This window comes from Hermetia illucens, chromosome 2 (genome assembly GCF_905115235.1).
Source record: "Hermetia illucens chromosome 2, iHerIll2.2.curated.20191125, whole genome shotgun sequence".
Taxonomy (NCBI): domain Eukaryota; kingdom Metazoa; phylum Arthropoda; class Insecta; order Diptera; family Stratiomyidae; genus Hermetia; species Hermetia illucens.
In genome coordinates, this window is record NC_051850.1 from 187,400,690 (window position 1) to 187,426,760 (window position 26,071).

General features: G+C 43.8%; 1 protein-coding gene across 2 annotated transcripts in view; it reads left to right on the forward strand.

Annotated features, from left to right (window-relative positions):
• Window positions 1–26,071, forward strand: part of LOC119648179 (ceramide transfer protein) — a 98,203-nt gene that overhangs the window by 35,400 nt on the left and 36,732 nt on the right. The window contains exon 1 of one of the 2 annotated variants that reach the window (XM_038049761.1): window positions 20,615–20,935. The exons of the other annotated variant lie outside the window; for it this stretch is intronic. Within the exon in view, the coding sequence (XP_037905689.1) occupies window positions 20,870–20,935 (66 nt within the window). The 5' untranslated portion in view covers window positions 20,615–20,869. Of the gene's footprint in view, window positions 1–20,614; window positions 20,936–26,071 lie in introns of those variants that run through there. 2 annotated transcript variants of the gene reach the window in all.

Below are 26,071 nucleotides of genomic sequence, written 5' to 3' on the forward strand. Positions count from 1 at the left end.
GATGTAGTTTGGCTTTATTTCTGCGTTAAGTGATTCAAACTTCGGATACATGATTTAGTGCGAATTAAACAGAACTAAGCCTTTGGGGGAAAAGTGAAATTGAGAGCGGATGCTGCCATCTTTCCGTCAGTCTCATGAGCAACTCTTTTTCTACTTCCGCTGTAGGTGCTGGTTTCTATCCACTTTGCCTTCTGCACCTCAAGCTTTCAAGTAGAGACCTTTATCCTTGAGTTTATATGGTTCGATGGTGTTGAAAATGTTTCAATGAGGCGCGCAAGAGTTCAACTGATAAAAATGTCGCCCAACATTTTGTGCCGCTGCGAAGGCCACATATGTAGGCTAGCATTCTTCAAGTATGAAGTAACATTACTTCATCTACCAATCATTGAAAATCTCTAAACTAAATCGATAAACTATGCTAGTTTCGCACGGCAGCAGTTAATGATTTTCGATCCTTTTTCGCTTTGCTCGATACAAATCCCCAGTAGATTGACGCAGATGTTCTTGAATCATTCACGTCCATCATTCGTCATTTACGAGGCTCTTACGTTTGAAATCAATTCCTTTTTTTCCCATGGAGCTGATTTTGGTTTGCAGAATTTGCATAATTTAGCAATTATCCTCATAGTTCGTGTGCACGAACCTTTTTGTATAGCATTGTTTTGGGACGATTTAAATTCAAAAAGTGTCCAACATGAATGGCTCGTGCAGTGTTGCGCACATTCGCCATTGTGTTCCGATAAAAATTTTTCTTATAAATACAAAATATTTTATTTGTTATTGAAGAGCCGCTAATGAACATGAAACAGACGATTCACGACGTAGAATTAGCACGAATTTAATTGAATTATAAATATCTGTTGGTTTGGAGTAGAAGCGTAAATGATTCCGTGGCTTGGTTTATTGTTTTCATTGAACACGAGTTGGTTATGTTGATATTTCATTATTAAGAGATTGATAACGCAGGGTTAAATGATGTTGGTTTTGAATTTATTGAATTTTGTGTATCCAATGGAAGTTTTAATTGAATTCTTAAAAGCCAACGGAGACCTCGAAGGCAGGTTAAGTATCTAGGGCTTAGTGAATGCAGTTACGTTCTGGTGGTTTACCGCTCTCTTTAAGGCACGGATCAATCTTATGACCACAATCAGAGCCCCTGTGACAAGCAACAACGGTACCAGTCTATACTGATTGCATTATTCATATTGGTGGATGCAAGACCTACCTAAATCTCTACCGAACTAAGGAGTGTGGTACCTGAATTGGAAACTCAACTCCACGTTTGACACCCGAAGGTGTCTTGTCCGCTTGGACGTAACCACAACTCCCATGAAAGTTGCACTAGGGGGCCAACTGCGGCGCGACGCTATCTGATACAATTCAACTGCTGTCGATTCAACATGCAGTCTCAAAATCATCATCAACTCTGCTCGCCCAAGCTACTGCTTAATCGAGCGCCTTGGTTACTGAAACGCCGCTGACTGGCTCTGCTTATACCCTGCCAGTGAGTGCGGCCAATAATACTGGCGCTATAGCTAAGTCGCGCCGTTCGCTAATTCTCCATTTCTATCTGCCAAGCGCTGTTCTAGTGCGTCTATAAAAGATCGTACCAGAACGACGACGTCCGCAAGCAAACTTAGAAATCGTCCTCCGTCATGTTCCCTACTCACCATCGGCTGTGTCACGCAGTTCTGACGACTGTCGTTGCATTAGCACCACTGCACGCGTCCCCCTGCGCATCATCGACGCCCACCACCGCTGAACCGTGGACCTTTCCGATATCATGTCGCATGGCCGGCTCCCTGCTGAACGTTGCCTTACCACTGAAACAACTGTTCGTGTCGAGGCTAGCGTTCTCCACTACTTTCGACGCAATTCTGGCCTATCAGAAGCAAAGCCAATTCAACTTTGTCACCTCTCTCATGCGTTGCAGCTCACAAAGAATGGCTCTCCTGATCGAAGGATAGCTTCTTTCAAAGTGACGTAACACATCGTTCAATAAGTCCGGGGACTAACTATGAAAACAACATTTTATCGGCAAAATTCTTTATTATTCATCAACATAATCTCCTTCAAGGGTTATACCATGTTTGCAGAACGATTTGTCTTTTGACTCAAAATGAGCCTCAGTAGCAGCGATCACCTCCTCATTTGAGCCAAATGTTTTTCCTTGGAGCATCTTTTTGAGATCCGCAAAGAGCCAGCAGTCGCTGGGAGCCAGATCCGGCGAGTACGGGGGATGAGGAAGCAGTTGGAAGCCTAATTCGTTGAATTTGGTCATCGTTTTGATTGACTTGTGGCACGGTGCATTGTCTTGATGAAAGATGGTGCGTTGTCTTCTTCTTCATGTGTGGGCGTTTTTTCGCTATTTCGGCCTTCAAACGATCCAATAACACCATGTAGTAGTCGCTATTGATGGTTCCTTTTTCGAGGTAGTCAATGAAAATTATACCATTCGCATCCCAGAATACGCACGCCATCACTTTACCGGCCGACTGTTGTGTTTTTGGACGCTTCGGGCGGCTTTTACCGGTCGTACGCCATTCAGCTGACTGCCGACTTGACTTTGGAGTGAAACGGTGAATTCATGTTTCGTCCACTGTCACATATCGACGCAAAAAATCCTGTTTATTGCGAGTAAACAGTGCCAAACAGTTCTCCGAATCATTGATACGTTGTTGCTTTTCTTCCATTATGAGCAAACGCGGCAGCCATTTGGAAAAAACCTTTTTCATAGCCAATTTTTGGTGCAAAATAGTAAATGCACTACCAGTTGATATGTTCACCATCTTAGCTATCTCGTGCACTTTCATTTTGCGGTCACCCATCACGATTTTCAATACTTGCTTGGTGTTTTCGGGAGTTACTCCCTCATTTGGCCGACCCGAACGTTCCGCATCATTTGTATCAGCACGACCGCGTTTCACGTCGAAAACCACCGACAAATGGTTGTTTTCGACGGAGTAGAGTCCGGATAACGTTTTTCAAGCCATTGTTGAGCTTGAACAGTGTTTTTTCCCCATTAGAAAACAATGTTTTATCAACACACGAAACTTGTTTTGGTTCATTTTTTCACGATTGCAAAGGTAGCGTCAGTTTAGCCACTATAGCTTTCTTGGTTATGTTTTGAATTATATCAAATTTTGACACATCTTATCTGAAGGTTGGTACTTCTGAACCTTGGTATATAAATGGCACTATTAGCGCCATTTCTACGCTAGTCCCGGGACTTATTGAACGATGTGTTAGCTGTGTAACCAGATAAACGAATTAGTGAATCGATTAAGGCTAGGAAGGCTAAATTGTATAAGAAACTGGCCTTCACGTGCATGAGTGAATCCTATTGCACATTTAGGAATAAATTTTATAAAACAACCTCCGAGGCAGCAATGGGCAACCCCCTGTCACCGCTACTATGCGAGGTTTTTATGGAGAACCCAGAGGATGAACTCGAGGAAGCTGGGGCACTCCCGAGATTCTGGATCAGATACGTGGATGATGTATTAGCAATGATCAAAAGCAAAGAAGCAGGAACAATGCTCGAGAAACTCAACTGGGCACACAGGAACATCGATTTCACCATGGAGATCGAAATAGAAGGGGAGATACCGTTCCTAGACTTAAAAATAACAAGCATCGGAACGATAACTATTCTAGACAAATGGTTGTTTTCGATGGAATAGAGTCCGGATAACGTTTTTCAAGCCATTGCTGAGCTTGAACAGTGTTTTTTCCCCATTAGAAAACAATGTTTTATCAACACACGAAACTTGTTTTGGTCCATTTTTTCACGATTGCAAAGGTAGCGTCAGTTTAGCCACTATAGCTTTCTTGGTTATGTTTCTAATTACATCAAATTTTGACACATCTTATCTGAAGGTTGGTACTTCTGAACCTTGGTATATACAGTCTGTTACATAAGAGCGTGGTCACTGTTAAATAATAACAACAATTGATTTTTCGAAAATTCGCTAATTTATTGATAATTTGGTCGTCAATACTCAATGCAAATACCTCAGTAGCAAGTCGAATCTCCTGCATTGTCAATTATGGCCTGACACCGTCGGGGCATACTTTCCACTAGTTTTTCTGCATATTCTACCGGAAAAGATCTCCAAATTTTCCGAATTTGTCGAGAAAGTTGATCTAAATTACATGGCTTGCATCTGCGAAGCTGTATTTTCATCAGAGCCCACACATTTTCTATGGGATTTGCATCCGGTGACTGAGATGACCACTCTAAAGTGACAACTCCGTTTTGCGCCTTTCACTCGCTACACGCTCGACTCCGATGTTTCGGATCGTTGTCCTCTTGAAGGATCCAGCTTTCATTTTTCTTGATATACCATTGCTTAGCAGATGGTAACAAAGCCTTTTGATATATTTTATTCATTTTTTCGGCATTTAAATTCTCGGTAAATAAGAACAAAGCACCGAAACCTTTGTTTGAGAAGCACCACCAAACATGGACCTTGACGGGGTGTTTAACAGTCCGTTGAAGCATCCTACTGGTGGAGGTTGTCCAGGCGTGTTTGATGCTCGAAAATGCCCAGAAGGAGGATTCATCAGAAAAAATTACGTTACTCCAATCGCGGTCCAAGTTTTCCTTCGCCCATTCCACTCCTTTTTCAACGTGTTTTGCACTCAACATTGGTTTTTCCAAAGTACTGCGATATTTCAGTTTATTGGCAAGCAAGTGCCTGCGAATCGTTCCGTAAGATATGTCAACACCTTTTGCTTTCAATTTCACAGCAGCTCCACGTAAAGTCAAAGTTGGATCTCTCGAGAATAATGCGAGAATCTTTTTTTCGTCTTTTTTTGAGACTTTGCTTGCACTTCCACGATCAGGAAAATCATCAACGTTACCGACCTTTTTATAGCGATTTATCCACTTGCTAACGAACTGCTTCGACTTTCCCATATATTTCGCAGCAGCAGTTTGCGTTAATTTGGGTCCTTTTTTATGCAAACATAGAAAAATTGCCTCAAAGCGAGAGGCGTAAACAGCACTCATTTCGAAAAACCACTCAATTGAAGACTAAATTTGACAGAGAGCTGACTTTTTACAAAAAGCATGAACGACTGAGGTGCCCTCTATGTCATAGAAAAAGAAACAGGACGCTCTGATTTTTTATCTACGTGTAACAGTGACCACGCTCTTATGTAACAGACTGTAAATGGCATTATTAGCGCCATTTCTACGCTAGTCCCGGGACTTATTGAACGATGTGTTATACCCACGACTTCGATGTAATCGTCAAATCTTTCTTTTGACCAGAGACGGTCTTTGTCAAGCCTTATCAGAGTTTCAAGCAGATACCCGGCTCGCCAGCTTGCCTCCCCGAACTCAAATGATTCTCACAACTTTATATTGTTTTATCAAAATGTAAGGGGTCTGACCAAGCTGTCGAGTTTCAAACTGTCTGCCCTAGCATTCCAACATGACGCCATCTGCATTTCTTAAACCTGGTTGGATGATAGGATTTTAGATGTCGAACTCCTCGAAGGTTACTTTTTCTGCGCTTGGGAAGACAACCGGCGGAAGTACCCTAATAGCTGTTAAGGGGATGTGGTGGGTTCCAATTTTGATTATTTTATTTTTTTTCAAAGGGTTTATTTTTTGAGAAGAAATGACAGATATTTTGTTGGAATCATAATATTGAAGTTTAAAAAAAGGATTTATGAAATTTTTCAGGCTGCTATTTGTTAGCTACAATTTTTTTAATAAAACGTCAAAAATTGACGACGTGGATGATTTCGGATCACTGAAACGTCTAAAATAAAAACAAAAGACAAGGTTCTAATCAGCATGAAATTCTCTATAAAATGAACCACAATCCAAAAATTTTGCCAAAAATAACAAAATGGTGGCGATTTTTTAAATTTTTCGGTTTTTGGCGCCAAGAACCTGATGTAAATCAAAATATTTAGGACTCGCCTCCGTTTCCGAGGTTCATTATATTGCTTTGAATGTGTACAATGACATATTAAAATTTCAAAGTGAATGGTCAAGTGGTTTTTTTAAGGTTTTGTGTGAAACCTTATTAGAATCGAGTATGTCTGTTGATGAGATGAACACAAAACCTTTATACCCGAAGCGCAAGCTTCCGGTATTCCGACTTGTTTTTAATCCTCCATGCCAAGCCAAAAAACTTTGTTTTGAGAAAAACGTGTATGAAAATTTATTACAGTATTGACAGTAGTGGCTTTTCAGTACATGAGCTGAATCATCACCGGTAAAACCAGTTTCCAAAGTGTTCCCTTCTATTTATACAACATGCTAACAAAACGAGAATGTGTAATATACCTATCCAAAAGCAGACGTAGAGGTAGGCATGATACGCTATATTAGAATCGAATATTACTTTCATATTCTCACCACATATTTTCAATCAAAATCAATTATAAAAAAAATTTTTTTTACCAAAAATTGAATCAGTCACGTCCCCTCTCCGTGCCGAAAGCATTTCTTCCTCCATATACGATTCTGTCACCATACCGAGTCATTCCGCCAAACCTATGCCCCTTTATCATATCCTCTGTATATTTTCTCAGCCCCCTTCTCTGTACGAGGATGTCTTTTACAGATTATCAAAAGTCCTAATCGTTTTGTTTCCTTCACTTCTTTTCATTCCCTGTGGCGACTTTAATCTTCCTATGCTCTCCTGGCGTAATAGTCCCGGCCGTCGCTCTCTCTCTACTAACTCCACCCATACTTTCTTTGCTCTATCTACTTTCATGTACATCTGCGCCGCCTTCCAATTTAAGCTTTATAAAAATCACTTAGATCCCACTCTGGATCTTGTCCTCTCTAACCTTCTTGTGCGTTGCCTATCCCAATCCTCTCATGCAGCTAGCTTAGTTTTTTCAAAACCCCGCGTTCCTCGGTCAAATTCTTAATGCTTAAATCCAGAAACGAATATCTGATCAGTGTTGAAGACTCACCAAAGCGTGGAAACCTCAAATCTTTCTACTCCCATATTCGCAACTCTAACTAAATAACTCCACTAAATTTTCTGGCTCCTCAGCTAACTTCCACTACTACTCTCATTCACAAAAGTGGCGATCTTACACTTGCCAAGAATTATCGTCCCATTTCCCTCCTTTCCTCTTGCTCCAAAGTTTTGAAAAGATAGATCAGCGACTGGTTGTCCACCCACTTTGGCCACCACATAATGAAAGAGCAACACGGCTTTGTTAAGCGTAGGCCCACTGCCTCTAACTTGCTCAATTTTACCAACTTTGTCGTCAAATGTCTAAATTCACGGCAGGAATTGACACTGATACTGTAAATCACAAGACTCTTCTATCCAAACTCTCGTTTTTAAGCGTTCCCATACCAATTGTTTATGGCTTGCTTCTTACCTTTCCAACCAATCCTGCCACGTCTCTTTTGGTGGCGGGACATCCGGCTTCTGCTCCCTCTCTTTGGCGTTCCGCAGGGATCTATTCTGGGTCCTTTATTATTTTTATTTTTTATCAACGACCTCTCCCCTCTCCTTACTTACCCCTGTTTGTTCTATGCAGACGACCTTAAGCGGTTTTCCGTTATTTCGTGCCTATGAACTGCGTTTCCCTCAATCTAACTTAGACACTATGGTCCGTTCGTGCTCTTCTAATGGTTTAGCGCTAAACGTCAGAAACTGCCACTACTACTTTATTAAGGGCATTCCTTATCATACCTAAATTCCAGCCAAGATCTTGGACTCACTTTCGACAGTAAGCTCCGCTTCGACACCCATTGTCTCGAAGTCACCAATCAAGCAGCAAAATTTTCAGGCGTTAGACTTCGCTCATCCTCTGATTTTGACTCCATCCAACTTTCCCTCTGCTTTTTGAACCTCCTCTTTCTACAACAGCGTCGATCCTATCTGGATTTATGCACATTTTTTAAACTTTCCTCGGGTCTGATGGACTGCTCTACCTCTAACGACATCACCTGCCGTCCCGCGTCTTATAATAAGGCAGGCATTTTTAGCATACCTTTCGCGAAGCTCGAAGTCCACTTCCATTCCCCGATTTCTAGACTTTTTCGAAGTTTCAACGCACAACAGCTTGGTCCTTTGAACTTCTCTTCTTTAAGTAGTTTGAGCATAGATTAAGATTATTGCTTTCTCTTCTCCTCCTGAGGGAGTAATTTGAGTTTACTCTGTTTATTATCCGTTAAATAAATGTATAACCCAACCAAGGACACATGCCCCAGGAAATCTCCTGAGACATATGAACTCACAGGGCTACCCCGGCTCACATGGTAGCAGATAATCTCTAGTGAGGTTTCATGGCTGAAGCCGCTTTAGATGATTCTCCGTGCAGACTCGGGTCTGAGAACCCTGTAGTGAGGGAAAAAGCGGGATGTTTGTGCCTTAGTAACTGGTTAGGTGAAAAGGAAATGACATATTGGACAATTGGCCGTCCATTTGAGTTCCACTGTATAAGATCATTTAAAAATGTTTAATAATTTCTGTTCACGGTAATTCCATCTTTTATACAACTAATTTTTGATTAATTCCCAATATTAATCTGTATCTTAGATTTCGAAAGGAAGACATCTTTCAACGCGACATCTCGAGGTACGCATTGACTCTTCCACTAATAATGGACTTTATGAATTTGTAGAGGGTTGGCAAGCAAGTAATCGGTCTTGTGTCCGTGGGGTCCTGTACGATATCCTTTTTGGGACAAGGTAGGTAATTCCCGCAGTAAGGACCGGTGGAAATTCCTCCGGCCGACTAATGACCCGATTTATGCTATGTGCTAGTTGACTGTGTACACTGGTAAATTTCTTATACCAGATCCAGACCAGAGTTCCTCCAGTTCTTTCAGCTGTTTATGGCTCGTCGAATTTCTCTTTTCGGTAACATCCGCAAAATTCATGCCAGGCGTATTGGCATGGCGAGTGTCTTCCGCGGTGATCCACTCAGCATGTTGGCCGGGTAGCCCCCAAAGCTCACCTCAGTATTCTCTCGCTTCCATCAGCGAAAACTGTACGGTCTGGACGCTCTGGTGGGATTCGTTGAGTGATCTGAAAAAAATCCACTGATTCCTCGCGTAACTTGCATTCTGGACACGTCTGGAGTGACTTTCGCTATACCGTCGTAATCGACTGCATATGACAGAAAGTTTCTGCTTTAGTGTGTCCAAAATTTCAACTATGGGTGCCTCACTGGGATGGCATAGTTCCTGCAAATGCTCTGCACTTTATTTTTCACCCGTTTGTTGGCATTACTAGTAACATCCTAGCAATGTCCTGCTTTAGTGAGTCCCGCCAACGTTCCAGACGAATTTTCCATGGTGAATCTCTCTCTCTCGCTAAAAGTATCTGTTGATTTTTTATGTAAGAATATTTGGGTACGTAATGGTTCCATTTATATATAGCTCGTAGCGCATATACGTTGAATACACTAGACTTTTTGAATCGATGCTTGGTAACGCCGAAGAGGCAACTTTGACCTACTGTAACTTTGCTAATAATGGTAAGATTCTCACCAAACTTCAGCATTTTGTTCCATGTTAAAATTTATATTACCGTAAAATTTTACGAAACTAGGATGAAATTGATGGAGGTTCGCAGTAAAATGTCGAAATATAATAACACACTATTATTAACTTTATTTAGACAGATATCGTAGTGGAGAGTTTTTCGGGGCCTAGATACCATGTGTATGAACGACAATTTTTTTTCAGATTTTTGAGTTGGATAGATTCTGAGAACAGGTCCTTCTGAAAGGGTCCTTTTCGGACCCCCACACTCTTCACCTTTGCAACCAATATCAAAACTAGCATCATCATCAACGGCGCAACAACCGGTATCCGGTCTAGGCCTGCCTTAATAAGGAACTCCAGACATCCCGGTTTTGCGCCGAGGCCTACCAATTCGATATCTTTAAAAGCTGTCTGGCGTCCTGGCCTAGCCATCGCTCCATCTTAGGCAGGGTCTGCCTTGTCTTATTTTTCTATCATAGATATTGCACTTATAGACTTTCCGAGTGGGATCATCCTCATCCATACGGATTAAGCGACCCGCCCACCGTAACCTATTGAGCCGGATTTTATCCACAACCGGACCGGTCATGGTGTCGCTCATAGATTTCGTAGTAATGTAGGCTACGGAATTGTCCAGCCTCATGTAGGGGGCCAAAAATTCTTCGGAGGATTCTTCTCTCGAACGCGGCCAAGAGTTCGCAATTTTTCTTGCTAAGAACCCAAGTTTCCGAGGAATATATGAGGACTGGCAAGATCATAGTCTTGTACAGTAAGAGCTTTGACCCTATGGTGAGACGTTTCGAGCGGAACAGTCTTTGTAAGCTGAAATAGGCTCTGTTGGCTGACAGCAACCGTGCGCGGATTTCATCATCGTAGCTGTTATCGGTTGTGATTTTCGACCCTAGATAGGAGAAATTGTCAACGGTCTCAAAGCTGTAGTCTCCTAGTTTCATCGTTTTCATTTAGGCAGTACGATTCGATGTTGTTCGTTCTTGTTCTTTGGTTGTTAGCGCTAACGTTGCCGTCTTGCCTTCATTAATGTGCAGTCCGAGATCTCGCGCTAATCGCCGCCCGCTCGATCTGGATGAAGGTAGACTGTACATCTCGGGTCGTTCTTCCCATGATGTCAATATCGCCACGTTGGCCAGTAGTTGAGTGGACTTGAAGAGAATGTGCCTATCGCATTTACGTCTGCATCGCAAATCACTTTCTCCAGGGCCAGGATGCCCCCCTTGTCCCCTTGTCGCATCCCCTTGTCTTCGACTCTTGTTGATGTTGAGTGGTCTTGAGAGTGATCCTGCTGCTTTTATCTGGTCAGGGTCAGCCTAGTCAGTGTTATCAATTTCGTCGGGATACCAAATTCTCTTATGGCCGTGTACAGTTTTACCCTGGCTATGCCATCATAGTCGGGTTTAAAGTCGATGAAAAGATGGCGTAATTGATGTCCATATTCAAACAGTTTTTCCATCGCTTGCCGCAGAGAGAAAATCTGATTCGTGTATTTTTTAACGGCAGTGCAACGCGCGCACCCCTTTTTGCAGAAATCAACATAGTTATCGGCCCCTTATGTTTATAGATCTACATTCACGTTTCCGCTGTCAGCCAGATCTTGTAGTCTTGCAGTCAATCTGATAAATGTTCGTTTCCGGTCAGAAGAAAGTCAACTGACTTTATGATAGGCACTGCGCTCGAACAGTGAGCCACTGTCATGCTCTTGCCTCATATGGCCAGGGATGAGGTTATCAGATAAGCCATCACGTTCACAATGTCACGTCTGAGGAGCCATTCCTGAACTGGATATACTTGCTCTTATATATCGGAAGTCTCCTCTTGGTACGTAGCACTGTCAAAAACTGACTCCTCATGAGAACGTGCCTTGAAGTATCCGTTAATAACAGTCTGACACCAGATTCGCGTCTACTACCACAACAATTTCCAGAGTACAAAAGCACAGTGCAGCAAGAGAGAGAGAAAATCTTCAGAGTCCCAAAATGTCCAGTTTATATTTCAACAATTCTTGCTCAAATTGGAGTTATTCAAAAACGCCAAGCCTTCGTTGACAGCTGTCTGTGTCATTTCATCGGAGTACGCTGGCGTAATATTATTACACACGAAGAATTTCATCAACGCATAGGTATGACAACCGAACGCAATGTGATCGGAAAGCGGAAGTAGCAGTGAGTAGGTCACACCTTAAGGAGGAGCGACAATTGTATTGATGATTACGCCATATTTTGGTTGGCTGCTGGGCAGCTCCTTCCCTGTACAGGGAGCGCATGTTTCATGGGAGAATGCGCAAATCGTATTCCGTTGTCGTTGCCGAGTTCCTCGTTATCTAGTCAGTCCAGTCCAGGGCTCCTTCTGTGGCTTCGTAACAGGTTGCTTTCCGTGTAGAGTTGTTGGCCCTACCCAGCCCCCAACCTGGAGGACTGGTTGGTACAATTTGTCCCGTTTTTACGCGGGGGAGATTTGCCTTCATCCTTATCCGTCTGGAGCTGTTGGTGTTGGTTCAGCAGGCGTTTCCCAGGTTTTATGGTGCATCGGACTTATACTACCTTTTGACCGTCGGGGTATACGATGGTTCCATTTATTTATAGCTCGTAGTGCATACTCGACGTTCAATTCGCATTACCACGAAAGAGGCAACTTTGGCCTACTATAACTTTTGGTAATAATAGCAAGATTTTCGCCAAACTTCAGTATTTTACTTTATATCAAAATTTATTATAACGGGTGTATCATGTATTTTGGCACTAACTTCAAAAGCATGTCATTCGAAAACAAACAATCGATTTGAAAAATCCTTTTAATCGTACTTTATTCTGTTCATGATTCGTCGAAAAATACATTTACAGTACACTTAATGGACCATGGTCCTCGATTTTTCGTAGTGTAGAGCGAATGTTCCGAATCAGGTTTTGGCGGACCGATGGATTGATTTCCTTCAACTTTCTCTTGATTCGACCAATCAAATGTTGCTCGTTTCGAGCCTCCCAGCCACCGTCGTAGACCATACGCTTGAGAAAAGCCCAAAAATTTTCGATTGGACGTGCCTGAGGTACGTTTGGGGGATTGCCCTTTTTCGGCACAAATGGTATATTTTGCTCAGTCCGCCAATTCAATGTTTTTTTTTGCATAATGACAGCTTGCAAGGTCCGGCCAAAACATTATTTCGTCACGACCATGATGTTTTTCGATGAATTGCTTCAATTTCGGCAAGCATTGGCCGATATAAATGTCAGCATTGATCGCTTCTGATTTGTTTGATCGAATCAAAGGCTCTGAAACACCCTTCGATGAAATGGCTGCCCACACCAACACCTTTGCTTCAAATTTTGATTTGCCGGCATATTTAACATCATCTGCTGTTGCTTCAATGTTGTCAAAGTGCACGGCAGCATTTTGGTATTTTTTCGAGTTGTTGTTGTGTATATTTTGGTGCTCGTCGACGTTTACGATAAATTACGTTGTTTTTCTTCAAAATACGATGGACTGTATCTTTCGAAACACCAAATTTTCGTCCCAATTTGCGTGTTGATTGACCAACCTTGTTTTTCGCACTTGATAGCAGACTTATGACTGTTCTGCCACCTAATTTGTATGGACCACCGCATTGCTTTTTGTTTTCGGGCTCTTTACCATCGCGACAATCCTTCAGAACACGGAAAATTGTTCTGCGAGAGATTGGCTTGTCTTTGAACATTTCAAGAATTTCACTAGAACTTAGTCCGCCAAACATGTTGGCGACAGATTTCCGTAAATCGAGCTTGTACGACATTTTGAATGGATCTAACTGCACAATTTGAGTTTGACATTTGTGTGTTTGTTTATGCAATCAAATAAACGCCTGAAGTTAGTGCCAAAATACATGATACACCCGTTACTTCAAAATTTTACGGAACTAGGATGCATTTGAAGGAGGTTCGCAGTAAATTTTCGAAATATAATAATGTACTATTATTAACTTTATTTGAATAGATATCGCAACGGAAAGTTTTTCGGGGCCTAGAAACCATGTGTATGGATTACCATATTTTTTTCAGATTTTTGAGTTGGATAGAGTCTGAGAACGGGTCCTTCAAGTAATTGACCCCTTTCGGACCCCCACACTCTTCAGCTTTGCAACCAATACCAAAACTAACGCCTGCTTCAAAAAGCACTAATCCAGACCTTTTATTTGATACCCCACAAGGCTGTATTTGGTGAAAAAAAGATTGCACTCGTCTTTAAGGTATATGGCGGCTTTTTGGGGCTTTATTGTGCCTATCAAAGTATGTATTACTTATATCTATTTAGAGGGCGGAAAGAAAATTTTTTTTTGAAACTCTAGTGTTTATTTTAGATACTTCACTTAACTTGACCAAATATTACTCTTTCTGGGCTGGGACCGCCTAATGATCCTATAATCTTGCAAAACTTACTGAATGCTCATCTCATTACCATGAAAAATTTGGAATTAAGATACCGTCAGGTGTTATCTTGTTAGTTTTGAAACTACTATCGTTCACGTAATCGATATTGAACTTGCGTCTGTCCAGTTGCACAAGTTACCTACCAGCTTCTGGTCAGAGTTGGAAGTGGAACACGGTGCAGCACCTCGTCTACACCTTCGTGTTATTTATTGGGTTTTCTCCTATAAAAGAAAAATAAAACAGAAATGAAATGGAAGCAGCTGGACCGGTCATAAACTTTTCAAGATATTGTTGACATCTAAATTTATGCTTTGGAAAAATGGTGATATATTGCGTGAACTTGAAATGTGGTTTGCGTAAGGTACTTTGTATTGCTTGAAATTCGCTGACTTTTGATGAAAATTTGGAAATGAGGAGTTTCCGAAACGTTGTGTACTGTTTAATGTTGAATTAATTTCCAAAATTAATCGTTTGTTTGGTAGGATTTCTAATTGCTTCGGTGGATAATCTGTTTATTTGCTTACCATAGAGTAAGTGCATAGTGAGCGCTTCATGATGAAATTTTAAAATTGTAGAGAAGATTCTGAGGTAAATCGCCCATGAATAAGTAGATGTTTTTCAACACGTATGATTGCAGTTGATTGGGAACGACAGATTTGAAATGTGAAAATATCATTAGTTGGGATTAAGGCCAAACTTCAATTTTTTTTCTCTCAGTGATGCTAGTTTTTTTTAAAAAAACGGGACAGAGCTGGTATATATAGACAATCAACAACCCAAACGCTTCATTAAACGTGACTGTAGGTCTTATAAAAACTATATAAATTAGTGATGGTCAAAGTAATCATCCAGATTGACTAAGTTCAATCACCAGTAAGGACTGTTACTTTACTTTTTGAATCTTGGTTTTGATGACTAACTGGTCGACCCGAGTCCTGTCCTCGAGTGATGACAAATGTCATTCTTGCCATTTGCCATACCAGTCGCATGTCAGGCCGTCAGTTGGTTGCTACGGCCATTGAATGCAGCGGCAGAGGCTGTCCCCAGCTGAAACCGCGCGGGTTTATTGAAGCAATGGAGCTCACTGGGCGAATCTGGCACTCCACAGACGTTTTTTTTAAGCGGCTGCCGGGTCGCCGAAGGCCTTCAGCCTCTACAGGGAGACCCACTTGGGCCCGCCTCGGACAACCAGCTTGAACTCGTTCCAACACTTTAAAGGAGCCCTCGTGTGGTGGTTGCATTCCCTGGTCCGTGATGATCACGGCTAGAACACCAAAGCGCCAAATCCACTCTCGACAGAGGGTCTCGGCACATGATTGTGCTGCAATGTCACACAGAGGTATTACTTTAGGCCACCACGTAAACCTGTCGATGATTGTGAGGCAATAGTTGAATCCGTGCAAGTCGCGCAAAGGGTCGATGATGTCGAGATGGAGGTTGTGGAAGTGCTTGGTTGACCTAGGGAATGCACATACTTCCTTTCGCACGTGCTTGTTGAACTTGCACTGCCTGACCCAAGAGTTTACGTCTTTGTTTATGGACAGCCAGAAGTATATTTCAGTGACTAACTCGTTCGTCGTTCTGATGCCTGGGTACGCAAGATCGTGTATTGTGTGGAATACTTCCCTGCGAAAATCGGCCGGAATGAATGGCATGGGTCCCTTATCTGAGGTCTCGCAGTATGAATAGAGGTTTGAGTCCAAAATGGAAAACTTTTTGAATTTGTATTTGGAGTTTGCCTTCAGGCTCTGAAGCTGAGCATCGTCTTTTTTTGCCTCGGCAGTTGCCGTATAATCGACCGCGGCGGAGACTGTGACTTTCGAGATTCGAGACAAAGCGTCTGTGATAACATCGTCTTTTCCAGACACGTGTTGGAGGTATCAGAAGTAAACTAGCTGATATAACTCAAGTTACGAGAAGGGGGGGGGACGCTTTGTCAGGCTTTTGTCTAAGGGGCTTGTGGTCCGTGAACACTGTGAACGGCCTGTCCTCAAGGGAGAATCGGAAGTATTTTATTGTGAGGTACGCAGCAAGTAATTCAAGATCGTAGGGGCTTTAGTTACGTTGAGCTGGGTTGAGTTGTTTCGAAAAGAAGCTTCTTTTCGGTTTGATTCATCCGTTGGTGAAGATCGGCGGTTACCGCTGTATCTGAAGCATCGACGAACACAGCTAGGGGTGTATCTGGCTGAGGAAATGCCAGCAGTGTTGCGTCAATAAGCTGTTGTTTGTCAAACGCATGGCCGGCCTTAGCAGACCACGCAACCTCGTGGGAGTCTTTCGTTTTGGGCCCAGCCAAGTAGGCGTTAAGGATCGCTTGGTGATGATTGGTCTTGGGCAAGAAACGACGATAGAAGTTTTACTTGCCCAAGAACCTTCGTAGATCCTTCACCGTGGTTGGCAGGGGAAAGCTCATCGCCTTAACCTTGTCTGGCTTAGGTTGAGTACCGTCAGGGGTTATTAAGTGGCTGAACAATTTTACCTGCTTCTGTAGGATAAGTTCAGCCTCAAAGAGACATTGAAAAATGCACTCAAGATGGTCCAAGTGCTCAGATTTGGAAGAAGAAGCGACCAAAACATCATCAATATAAACGAAACACTAGATAGAGTGGATGAACTTCTGGAAAGTCTGCGCAGCGTTGCACAAGCCGAACGTCATTCCAGTGATTTCAAAGAGTCCGAAAGTGTGCAGATAGCTGTCTTCGAAATGTCTTCGGGAGCGACATGGATTTGGTGATTTGCCAGTGCGCGAAATCATGGATGAGTGGCGGCCCCACCATTTGGCTTAGGGACCAAATGAAGTTGAGTGGACCAATAGCTATTGGATGGTTTGCAGATACCCTGTTTCGTTAAGTCACTATTTCTTCGCAACAGTAAGCTTCTGGGGTGAAAGTGGACGTGCCGTTGAGAAGATTGGTCAGACGGTAGTGTTGATGCGATGCGCACATCATGTTTAATCGGCTTGGAGAAACTACTTTTCGTAGTAATAGTGAGGTTTTTTTAGGAGTGTGCGAAAGCGGTGGTCGGCAATGTCCTCGATAATAATGGAGAGAGTGTCATCTTTACAGGTAGAAACTTTCCCTAACGTCTGTATTGAGGCTCAGGGGTCTATCAAGGTCTGGTTCTGTAGGTCCACCAACAGCCCATAGTGACACAGGAAGTGTGCGCCTAATATGGGGATGCTAATGTCTGCCAGAACGAAAAGCCACGAAGACTTTCGACGTGATCCGAGACACATGTCCATCTGCCTGGGTGTGGATGGGTGAAGATTTGCGGCAGCCAATCGTAAGTTTTGTAGTGTTAGAGTGTTCAACCGGGGTACAGGGAGAACCGACACTCCCCAGGAAGCAACGTCTGCTCAGGGGGACGAAGATTGCAAGGCGACGTGGTACTACGGTTCCGGTAGTCGTCGCCGAGCCACCCAGCAAGCCTAGTTTTTTGTTGCGTTAAACGTGCATCCGGGGATACATTTAATTCCTTGAGCTCCTTACTTACGATGGTACCAGCAAAACGTCGACTGTGATTGCGATCGAGATCTACCTCCCAAACTCAAAGTACCAATCGTCGCTGCGAGCTTTGTGCCCGCGCCGGCCAGTGTAATAACCATGGACTTGAGTTCATCCACCTCCCGAGTCGTGTCTCGGGAAACCTCCACTCACCCAATAACTTCTGCGCTGACTCCACTGACAGTCGCATTTTGGCCGTTTGAGAACCGCCATAAGCTTTTCTTAGGCTCACGATAGATTCTTCCCTGAATTCCTCCAAATTGAATTGTTCCTTCAAAGCAGTGCAGTTACCTCATCGAGATCCTTGTATATAGACCTCATGTTTTTTGGGAACGAACCGCGACATTCTCCCCAAGTGAGTTTATAAATTGGTTACGAAATCGTCAGTTTTTCCCATGCTGGATTTTTTCAGCTTAATCATGAGATGTTCTTTCTGGATCCTCCGGATTTTGCTGACATTTCCAGCTAGGTCTTTTAGGTGAGGGTCAGATATCACCTTTTGTTAGTATCTCCGCGTACGTTAGATGTCCTAGATATTACAAATTCCTCCGGCGAGTTCGTATCTTTGGTTTCTTCTTCCTTTTTTGTTCACAACTTCAGTCCAACCACCGTTCTTATTTTCCTTCAGTTTCGCTTTGCTAGGCCGCATTCCTCCTTTGGGCACTTTCTTCTCTTCTGAACTTTTAGTTTCTTGCATTGGTCAAGACCCCTTTTTTCCTTTTTGGGGCCTGTTGATTCCCCAAAGCTTCCCCCTCTTTGTCTCGCACTCGCTTATTTGATCGAAGGTCGATGTCCTTGTGCTTTGGTGTCACTTGGGTCGCCTGTGACACTGCTGGGGCTGGGATGTCTGGCTTTTCCTTAGGCTTTCTTACTTCTTCCTGTGACTTATTGTAAAGGACTCTGATGGTTCCAACCATGTTCTTAATGGCTTGGTGCACATTGTGTTTGTCTTTGATGAATTCGGACACCTCAACTATTTTAGTTCCAGTCATAAAAGGTAGTTCTTCTGGGTCAGGGCTCTCGGTGAATCTTGGGCAGATTACTCCTTTTATTGCTGAGTTCCCATAAGCTTTCTCTTTTGCCGGCTTTGGTATTGGAGGAGATCGTAAAATTGATGAGCTCCTCCTGAATGGATCTATTTGTTGCTGCTGGAGTACCTCTTGATCAGATCCAATGGGTGTCGAAATCGCCTTTTTTGGCCAGCTATCTCCTTATAGCCCATCATTCTCTACCTTTACAATTGGTGTTCTTGGCAGAGTTGTGCTTCGTTTGAACACCTCGTTCTTCAAATCTAAAACACTTGTAGTACTAAATGCCACGGCGGCCAACCACCGAGGCACTGCGGTCGAGGGATATCGACTGGGTTTCCGACCTCCTGCACCGTAAGTTTACTCCTTCTACATTCGTTAATGTTGGTTTTAGTTTCTGCGTGTCCTTCCCGTAGCCATTTTGGTCCACGCACCAGAGATGAGCAAACACTAACCCATGCGCAGTCAGAAAAGAAAAGAGCATGAACACATATTTACACATCAGTATGCTCCTATCCGCCCCTGGAGGTCGCACCTGATGGGAGATCTGGCACTCCGTATCTCTGTCTGTGTGTCTGTCTGTCACACCCAATTTATTCGGCTGGACCGATTGTCTTGAAAGTTGGTCAGAGCGTGTGGTCTGTGGATCCCTTTACATACAGCAAGTGGGACCATTTTGTGTTGAGTTTAGGGGGGGGGGGGGGGGTTCTCCATACATGCCAAAATTAGGGTCCAACATTTTTTTCACAGAATGGGGTCGTGTGTGGTATCAAATCAAAGGGCTCAATTAGTACTTTTCGAAACTGGTTCCATATTTTGGATTTTTAGCCACATGCGAATGGAAAAATGTGCGTAGAAAGTTTTTCACACAAGATGAACACAAACCGTTTATACCTGAAGCACCAGCTTTCGGTATTCCGACTTGTTTTTGAATTATTTCGCGTTAAGATCTGATTCATGGTGATAAGAGCGAAGTGAAAACAGTTCTGAGAAATGATTACTCATATCATTACTTCATATTTTTATTATAGTTTTCACAACAGTTCCAGATTCGATACGCCATAATCTCGGTTTTTTCCTTTTGTTTTTCCCATAACTACTACAGTCATTGCAACAGTCCCAGAAGCAAAGTAACGACATCGCATCATATACGATTTTGATTGCTCTAATCCATCTACCGAAAAGATTGCGAAAAGATTCATCACTTAAAAAATTTCTCCATATTTTGCAGCCCAGTCGAGTGTAATGGAATCAGCACTCATACGAGTGTATCTAATTCGGTTGTATCTGAAAATTTTAGGGGAAAAGAAACGTAAACATAGTCCACGTTGTAAAGTCTGTAACATTTCACATTGGCATCGTTTCTCGCTTATATTATTGTCGTCGCCTGTGCAATCGGATCATACGCAATTTTCAGCTAATTTGACCAGTGGCCAGTGGCTGTGTCGAAAATCGTCTTCAAGGTAGACTAACCTGCGTCTGTTTTTCACGAATGCAAGTCCCATAGTTGCTGCGATGAATGTGTATGAGGAGACTTGGAAGCCAACATGGAATGGTTAGTCATGTCCATAAAATGGAGAACTCCACCGGAAACATTCTATTAATAAGATTCTGAAAATTCAAGTTTTTCTGATGATTGAGGCATGCCTTCATGTTTGGTTGTCGGTTGGAGTGCGCCGCATACTGATAAGAGAATTGTTTGCGATACGGGCAAGCTTTTGGACAAAGCATTTTCATTTGGGGTTACCCATTTCCCTTGGAATTATTGGCGCTTTTAAGTAGTGTGGAAAACAAGGCCTTATAGTGCCTAAATTTCATCTCCTTTTGCTTACCAATATGGAGACTCCTGGTCTAGACTCTCCCCCAGCCCCAAAATCGCAATCAACTTAGGAGGTCTAGCCAAAGTGTGATGGGTGTGTTATTTGCTGCCTACGTCCTCATATTCCATCATAGCTGCTACCTACGAGAACGCATCCTTTTGATAGCCTCCCACTGCCACTGACTATCACGCTTCCTGCAAAAGTATAAGCTCCCAATTCATTAATTATGCGGCAACGCTTGGTATGAACTTTTCACCTTACAGGTGAGACACGCCAATACTGATTTTTTTCCCGACGTCTGCATATACCAATTAGTGGTGAGGTTGTCGGACGATATGTTGGGAAAAGCTTCGGAACGTTCAGTTGTGTAAAGTAAGTCGTCTGCTGGCGTGCGGTTAGTACGAGCATAAGATTTACCGGGAACAGTCAACGGACTTATTCCACGCTCACCGATAATAGTATCTTCTATCTGCGGGGCTTGCACGTTTTCCAGTCTTGTGTGCCACAGTTTTTCCTTGATTTTCTGTTTTGTGTTGAATGTTTATATTACTGTGTGGTGTGATCTGATATTCGAGAGTTTGTCGGATAAAGTGTGAACAAGATTTACTTCTTCGCTTTCCAAAATGCCGTCCTCCGTAGCATTGATAGTGAAAAATTTGAAAATTGGCGGAAATAAACGATCAACTGGGGTAAGTGGACAGTATGGACCTATTCTCGTAGAACGCACCCTTCATTCAGAGGAAATCCGGAGGGACTAGGCGAAGTGAATGATGGTTGCATGAAACGAAATTTTCCAGATATATCGCGGGGACATCTAAAGGGTCCTTACGTCTATAGTTTCTGTTAGGTTTCGTGTCAGTTATAGTTGCCCCCTTTCTTGCATGATATCTATGAGTTAGATTCCAGTACAATAGTACTGTCTGTGTGTCAATTTGAAATTCTTATCTGAAGGTAACATAAAAGTTATAGCGATTTGCGTTGACTACCTTATGTGGGGTGCGGCTATAGTAACTTTACCAAAATGCTTAGAACCACTAATGTTTTGCCCTCTTCAAAATGAATGGTGCATTTGTGAGCTCTTCTGATTTATGAATAAAATTTTTCCTTGAAATGATTTCGTTGAGTTCTTTAAAGACTTTACCGTTCTCTTCCTTCGGTCGGTTTACTGTCTGTCCGTCTGTCTGTCTTTTTTATGCGTTGGAAGATGGAAAGGTTCAAAACCTAACGCTGGCTCCTGCCATATGGTTATGTTAGACTTTTACTCACTAAAAGTGCCTCCTCTCTTTCGCTTACCCCGCAGGACTGCCGTTTCGGTAGTACGTCGCGGGGCAGGATCAATTAACAACTGTGCCTCGTGTCGTTATTTGATACTTTCCTCCGAAGCTCCTCCTTTCTCAGCAGACTGTGGATCGTCTTCATTAATTTTTCCACCGCCTCCGAGATGTTTCAGAGGCTAGCAAGGGGTCCAAGATATCCTGGGGTGTCAACTGCGCCCCGGCGCATATTTCTGCCTCCGCCCTGTATGCGGCGAACAGCGGGCAGTTAACAACAACATGCTCCGCATCCTCCAGAATTATCAGTCGTCACGCCTGAAGCAATAAAGGTATGCACGGTATCCTTCGTGTCCGCTCAGGAATTGAGTTATCATCATCATCATCATCATCAACGCCATACTGGGTTGGAAGGCAACGAGGCAGCGGATGAACTAGCCAAGAAGGGAGCAGGGATGCCTTTACACGGGCCAGAACCCTTCTGTGGAATCGGAAACGGTTTCATGGCTATGAATCTAAGAAACGAAGAGAAACGGTTGAGGGAACCATATTGGGCGGGCCTACCAGGGATGGAGCAGTCCAGGGTGTTTATTGGGGGTTACGAACCCATGCGTACAAAGAATTGCTTAATAATAATAATAATAATCGTTAGCGCAACAATCTATATTGGATCAGGGCCTTGAAGTGTGTTAGAGCACTTCATTCAAGACCGAAACGGTACACTACAGTATACTGTAGGAGGCAATGTGGTCAGTATTGCGCTCGCCCGAGATTATTACCCTGATTTGACTCAGGTACTCATTCACAGCTGAGTTGACTGGTATCCGACGTCAAATCACGATACAAATCCCACTGCTACCAGTAAGATTTGAACCGCAATCTTCCGTACGATAGCTTTGTGCTCTAACCACTCAGCTATCCGGACAGGATTGCTTAAACCTTACCAAAAAGAACCTCCGAATCATAGTGGGAATTCTCACTGGTCATTGTCGGCTGAACTATCGCCTAGGGAAGCGAGGGATATCTACGGACACTGCCTGCAGGTTTTGTGAGGAGGAGGACGAAACCTCTATACACGTCCTGGGACAGTTTCCGGCACTTGTGCAAAGTAGGTCGATACATCTGGGAGAACACTTAATACCAGATGCAAAGCTAAAACATCGATCCAACTCCAGGAGTTTTGTCTGCACCACGGCTACTGCCTCATTTACCGCCATCCAGTTTTCCTCCGACTTCAACATCTCTTCCACCAGGTTGGAGGGCTCGATGTCCGCCCCTAAGATGCTGTTCAACCTCCTTTTCTGCTGCAGAAATCTGGGGCAATGGAACATAACGTGCTCCGTGTCCTCGAGTGTAGCACCGCATTCAGGACAGTTGGGAGACTCGTCCAACTCGAAGCGATGCAAGTACTTCCTATAGCCACCGTGTCCCGTAAGGTGGTAATTCAATTCTCCGTGCTTTCGGTTGACCCATTTCTCGATACACGGGATCAATGTATGGGTCCACCGGCCCTTGTCGGAGTTATCCCATTGTTGTTGCCACTTGTCACACAACTCTCTCCTGATGGCTTTTCGGAAATCCGCATTCACCTCGGCTGGATTTGCCTTCCGTTTTTCGTAGAGCCAGTGTGCCCCGCTCGCTAGAAGATCTATAGGGATCATTCCTGCGATAACACACACTGCCTCCGTCGACGCGGTCCTAAAGGCGCTGCACACCTTTAGCGCAATTGGCCGGTATGCCGAACTTATCTTCCTCCGGTTGACAGCGTGATTCAACGCTCCCGCCCAGACAGGGGCCGCGTATAGTAGGATCGACCTCACCACTCCCGCGATGAGTAGCCTGCGACTATACTTCGGCCCTCCCATGTTAGGCATCATCCTTGCAAGGGATGAGCTGGCATTTGCTGCCTTCCCTCGCGCATAATCCAAGTGTCCCTTGAAACTCAACTTGGCATCGATCATCACCCCCAGGTATTTGACAACCGATTTTGAGACGACCTCACGATTACCAACCTGGATGGTAACCGTGTTGTTCTTCCTACGGTTGGTAATGAGGACCGCCTCCGTCTTTTCATCCGCCAGGTGCAGCTTGGCCATTCGTAACCATAACTTGATGGTATGAATGGCTTCATTTGCATAAAGCTCCACGTCCTCGGGATGCTTTGCAATTGCAACTACCGCCAAGTCGTCCGCAAAACCAATCAGCGTTGTCTCCTCCGGCACGCGAAGGCCAAGCACTCCGTCGTACATTATGTTTCACAGCAGCGGTCCCAATACAGAACCTTGAGGCACACCTGCTGTCACAATGTACTCCTTCGGCCCGTCGTCCGTCTCGTACCAGAGAAGTCTGTCCGAAAAGTAACTCTCGATGAGCCGAGCCAAGTAGCTAGGAACACCCAGTTTGGCCAAAGCGCCCTTAATCCAGCCCCAGTTGGCTGAGTTAAAAGCATTTTTGACGTCCAGTGTCATCAGAGCACAGCATTTGCCCATGGCCATTGCATTTCGAGCCAATTCCACGACCTTTGCTGCTGCATCGATCGTAGAACGGGCTCGCCGAAACCCATATTGCCGCTCTGAAAGACCACCCGCAAGCTCGATGAACGGGAGCAGCCTGTTGTATAAGCTGTGTAAGCTGAAACATCTGGAATTGGGGAACATACTAGTTCCTAACGGTTACAGGCCTGCTTGAGATACTATGATCAATAGGTACACTATAACCAGTAAAAGGCGTACAATAGTTCTTCAAGGACGCGGTGCGACTTTCCCTTAACAGAATAATAATAATAATCATCATCAACGGCGCAACAACGGCTTTCCGGTCTAGACCTGCTTTAATAAGGAACTCCAAATATCCCGGTTGATATCCCTAAAGCTGTCTGGCGTCCTGACCTACGCTATCGCTCCATCTTAGGCAGGGTCTGCCTCGTCTTCTTTTTCTACAATAGATATTGACCTTATAGACTTTCCGGGCTGGATCATCCATATTCATACGGATTAACTGACCCGCCCACCGTAACCTATTGAGCCGGATTTTATTCATAACCTGACGGTCATGGTATCGCTCATAGATTTCGTCGTTATGTAAGCTACGAAATCGTCCATCCTCGTGTAGGGGGGCCAAAAATTCTTCGGAGGATTCTTCTCTCGAACGCGAGGAATACATGAGAGATTTGACCCTATGGTCAGACGTTTCGAGCAGAACAGTTTTTGTAAGCTGAAATGGGCTCTGTTGGCTGACAACAATCGTGCGCGGATTTCATCATCGTAGCTGTTATCGGTTGTGATTTTCGACCCTAGATAGGAGAAATTATCAACAGTCTCAAGGTTGTATTCTCCTATCTTTATTCTTTCCGTTTGACTAGTGCGGTTTGATGTTGTTGGTTGGTTAGTTTTCGGTGCTGACGTTGCCATCATTGCCGCTTGCTTGATTTAGATGAAGGCAGTTTGTACGTCTCGGGTCGTTCTTCCCATGATATCAATGTCGTCAGCTTAGGCCAGTTGGGTAGGTAGCTCTTGCATTTACCTCAGCATCGCGGATTACTTTCTCGAGGGACAGGTTAAAAACGACGCATGATAGGGTATGTAAACACAAAACCTTATTAAAATCGGGTTACTGTCTGTCTGTCTGCCTTTTTTTTTCCCGATGGAAGGTGGAAAGCTTCAAAAGCTACCGCAGGCTCCTGCCACACGGTTATGTGGGATTCTTACCCACTAAAACCACCTCCTCCTTCTGCTTCCACTCTCCCCGCGGGACTCCCATTTGGTATTACGTCGCGGGGCTGGGTCAGAATTTATTCTGCGCTCATGTCAACATTCGTGTTCCTCTCGCGTTCATTCTTTCGGATGACTTCCTCCTGCCTAAGCTTCTTTCCGATGGCTGTAATCACTTTTTCAACTTCGGTCCATATACCCTTGGCTTTCACCATAAGCTCCATGATATTTTTGGGTGTAAAGTGCTCCCCGGTTGTAGCTTCTAATGTAGCCCTTTGGGTTTTGAATCTGGGGCAGTGAAAAAAGACGTGTTCTGCGTCCTCTGGAATGTTTGCACACTGTGGGCAATATGGCGAATCATCACGCCCACATCGATACAGATATGCTCGTTAGCCTCCGTGTTCGCTCAAGAATTGAGTTAGGTCGAAACCTACTTCGCCGTGAGGTCGCTCGATCCATTTCTGGATATCCCATATGATTTTGTGAGTCCAACGGCCTTTTTCTGACTCGTCCCACTTCTCTTGCCATTCCGCGACAGTTTCAGCTCGTGCGAACTGTCGCCGACGGGCAGGAGATTCTCCGGTGAGGTACGTTCGATCGTAAAGTCGTTGTATTTCTTTCGCCAGAATCTCAATCGGGATCATTCCTGCTATCACGCAATCTGCTTCATTAGAAATTGTTCTGTAAGCGCAACATGTTCGGAGTACACTTATGCGATACGCAGCTCCAATCTTTTTCTTATTTATCATATTTTCCAGTGCATCTGCCCATACTGGGGCTGCATACAGTAGGATCGAACTGACCACCCTTGAAATAAGGAGTCGACGGCTCGGCCTTGGGCCAC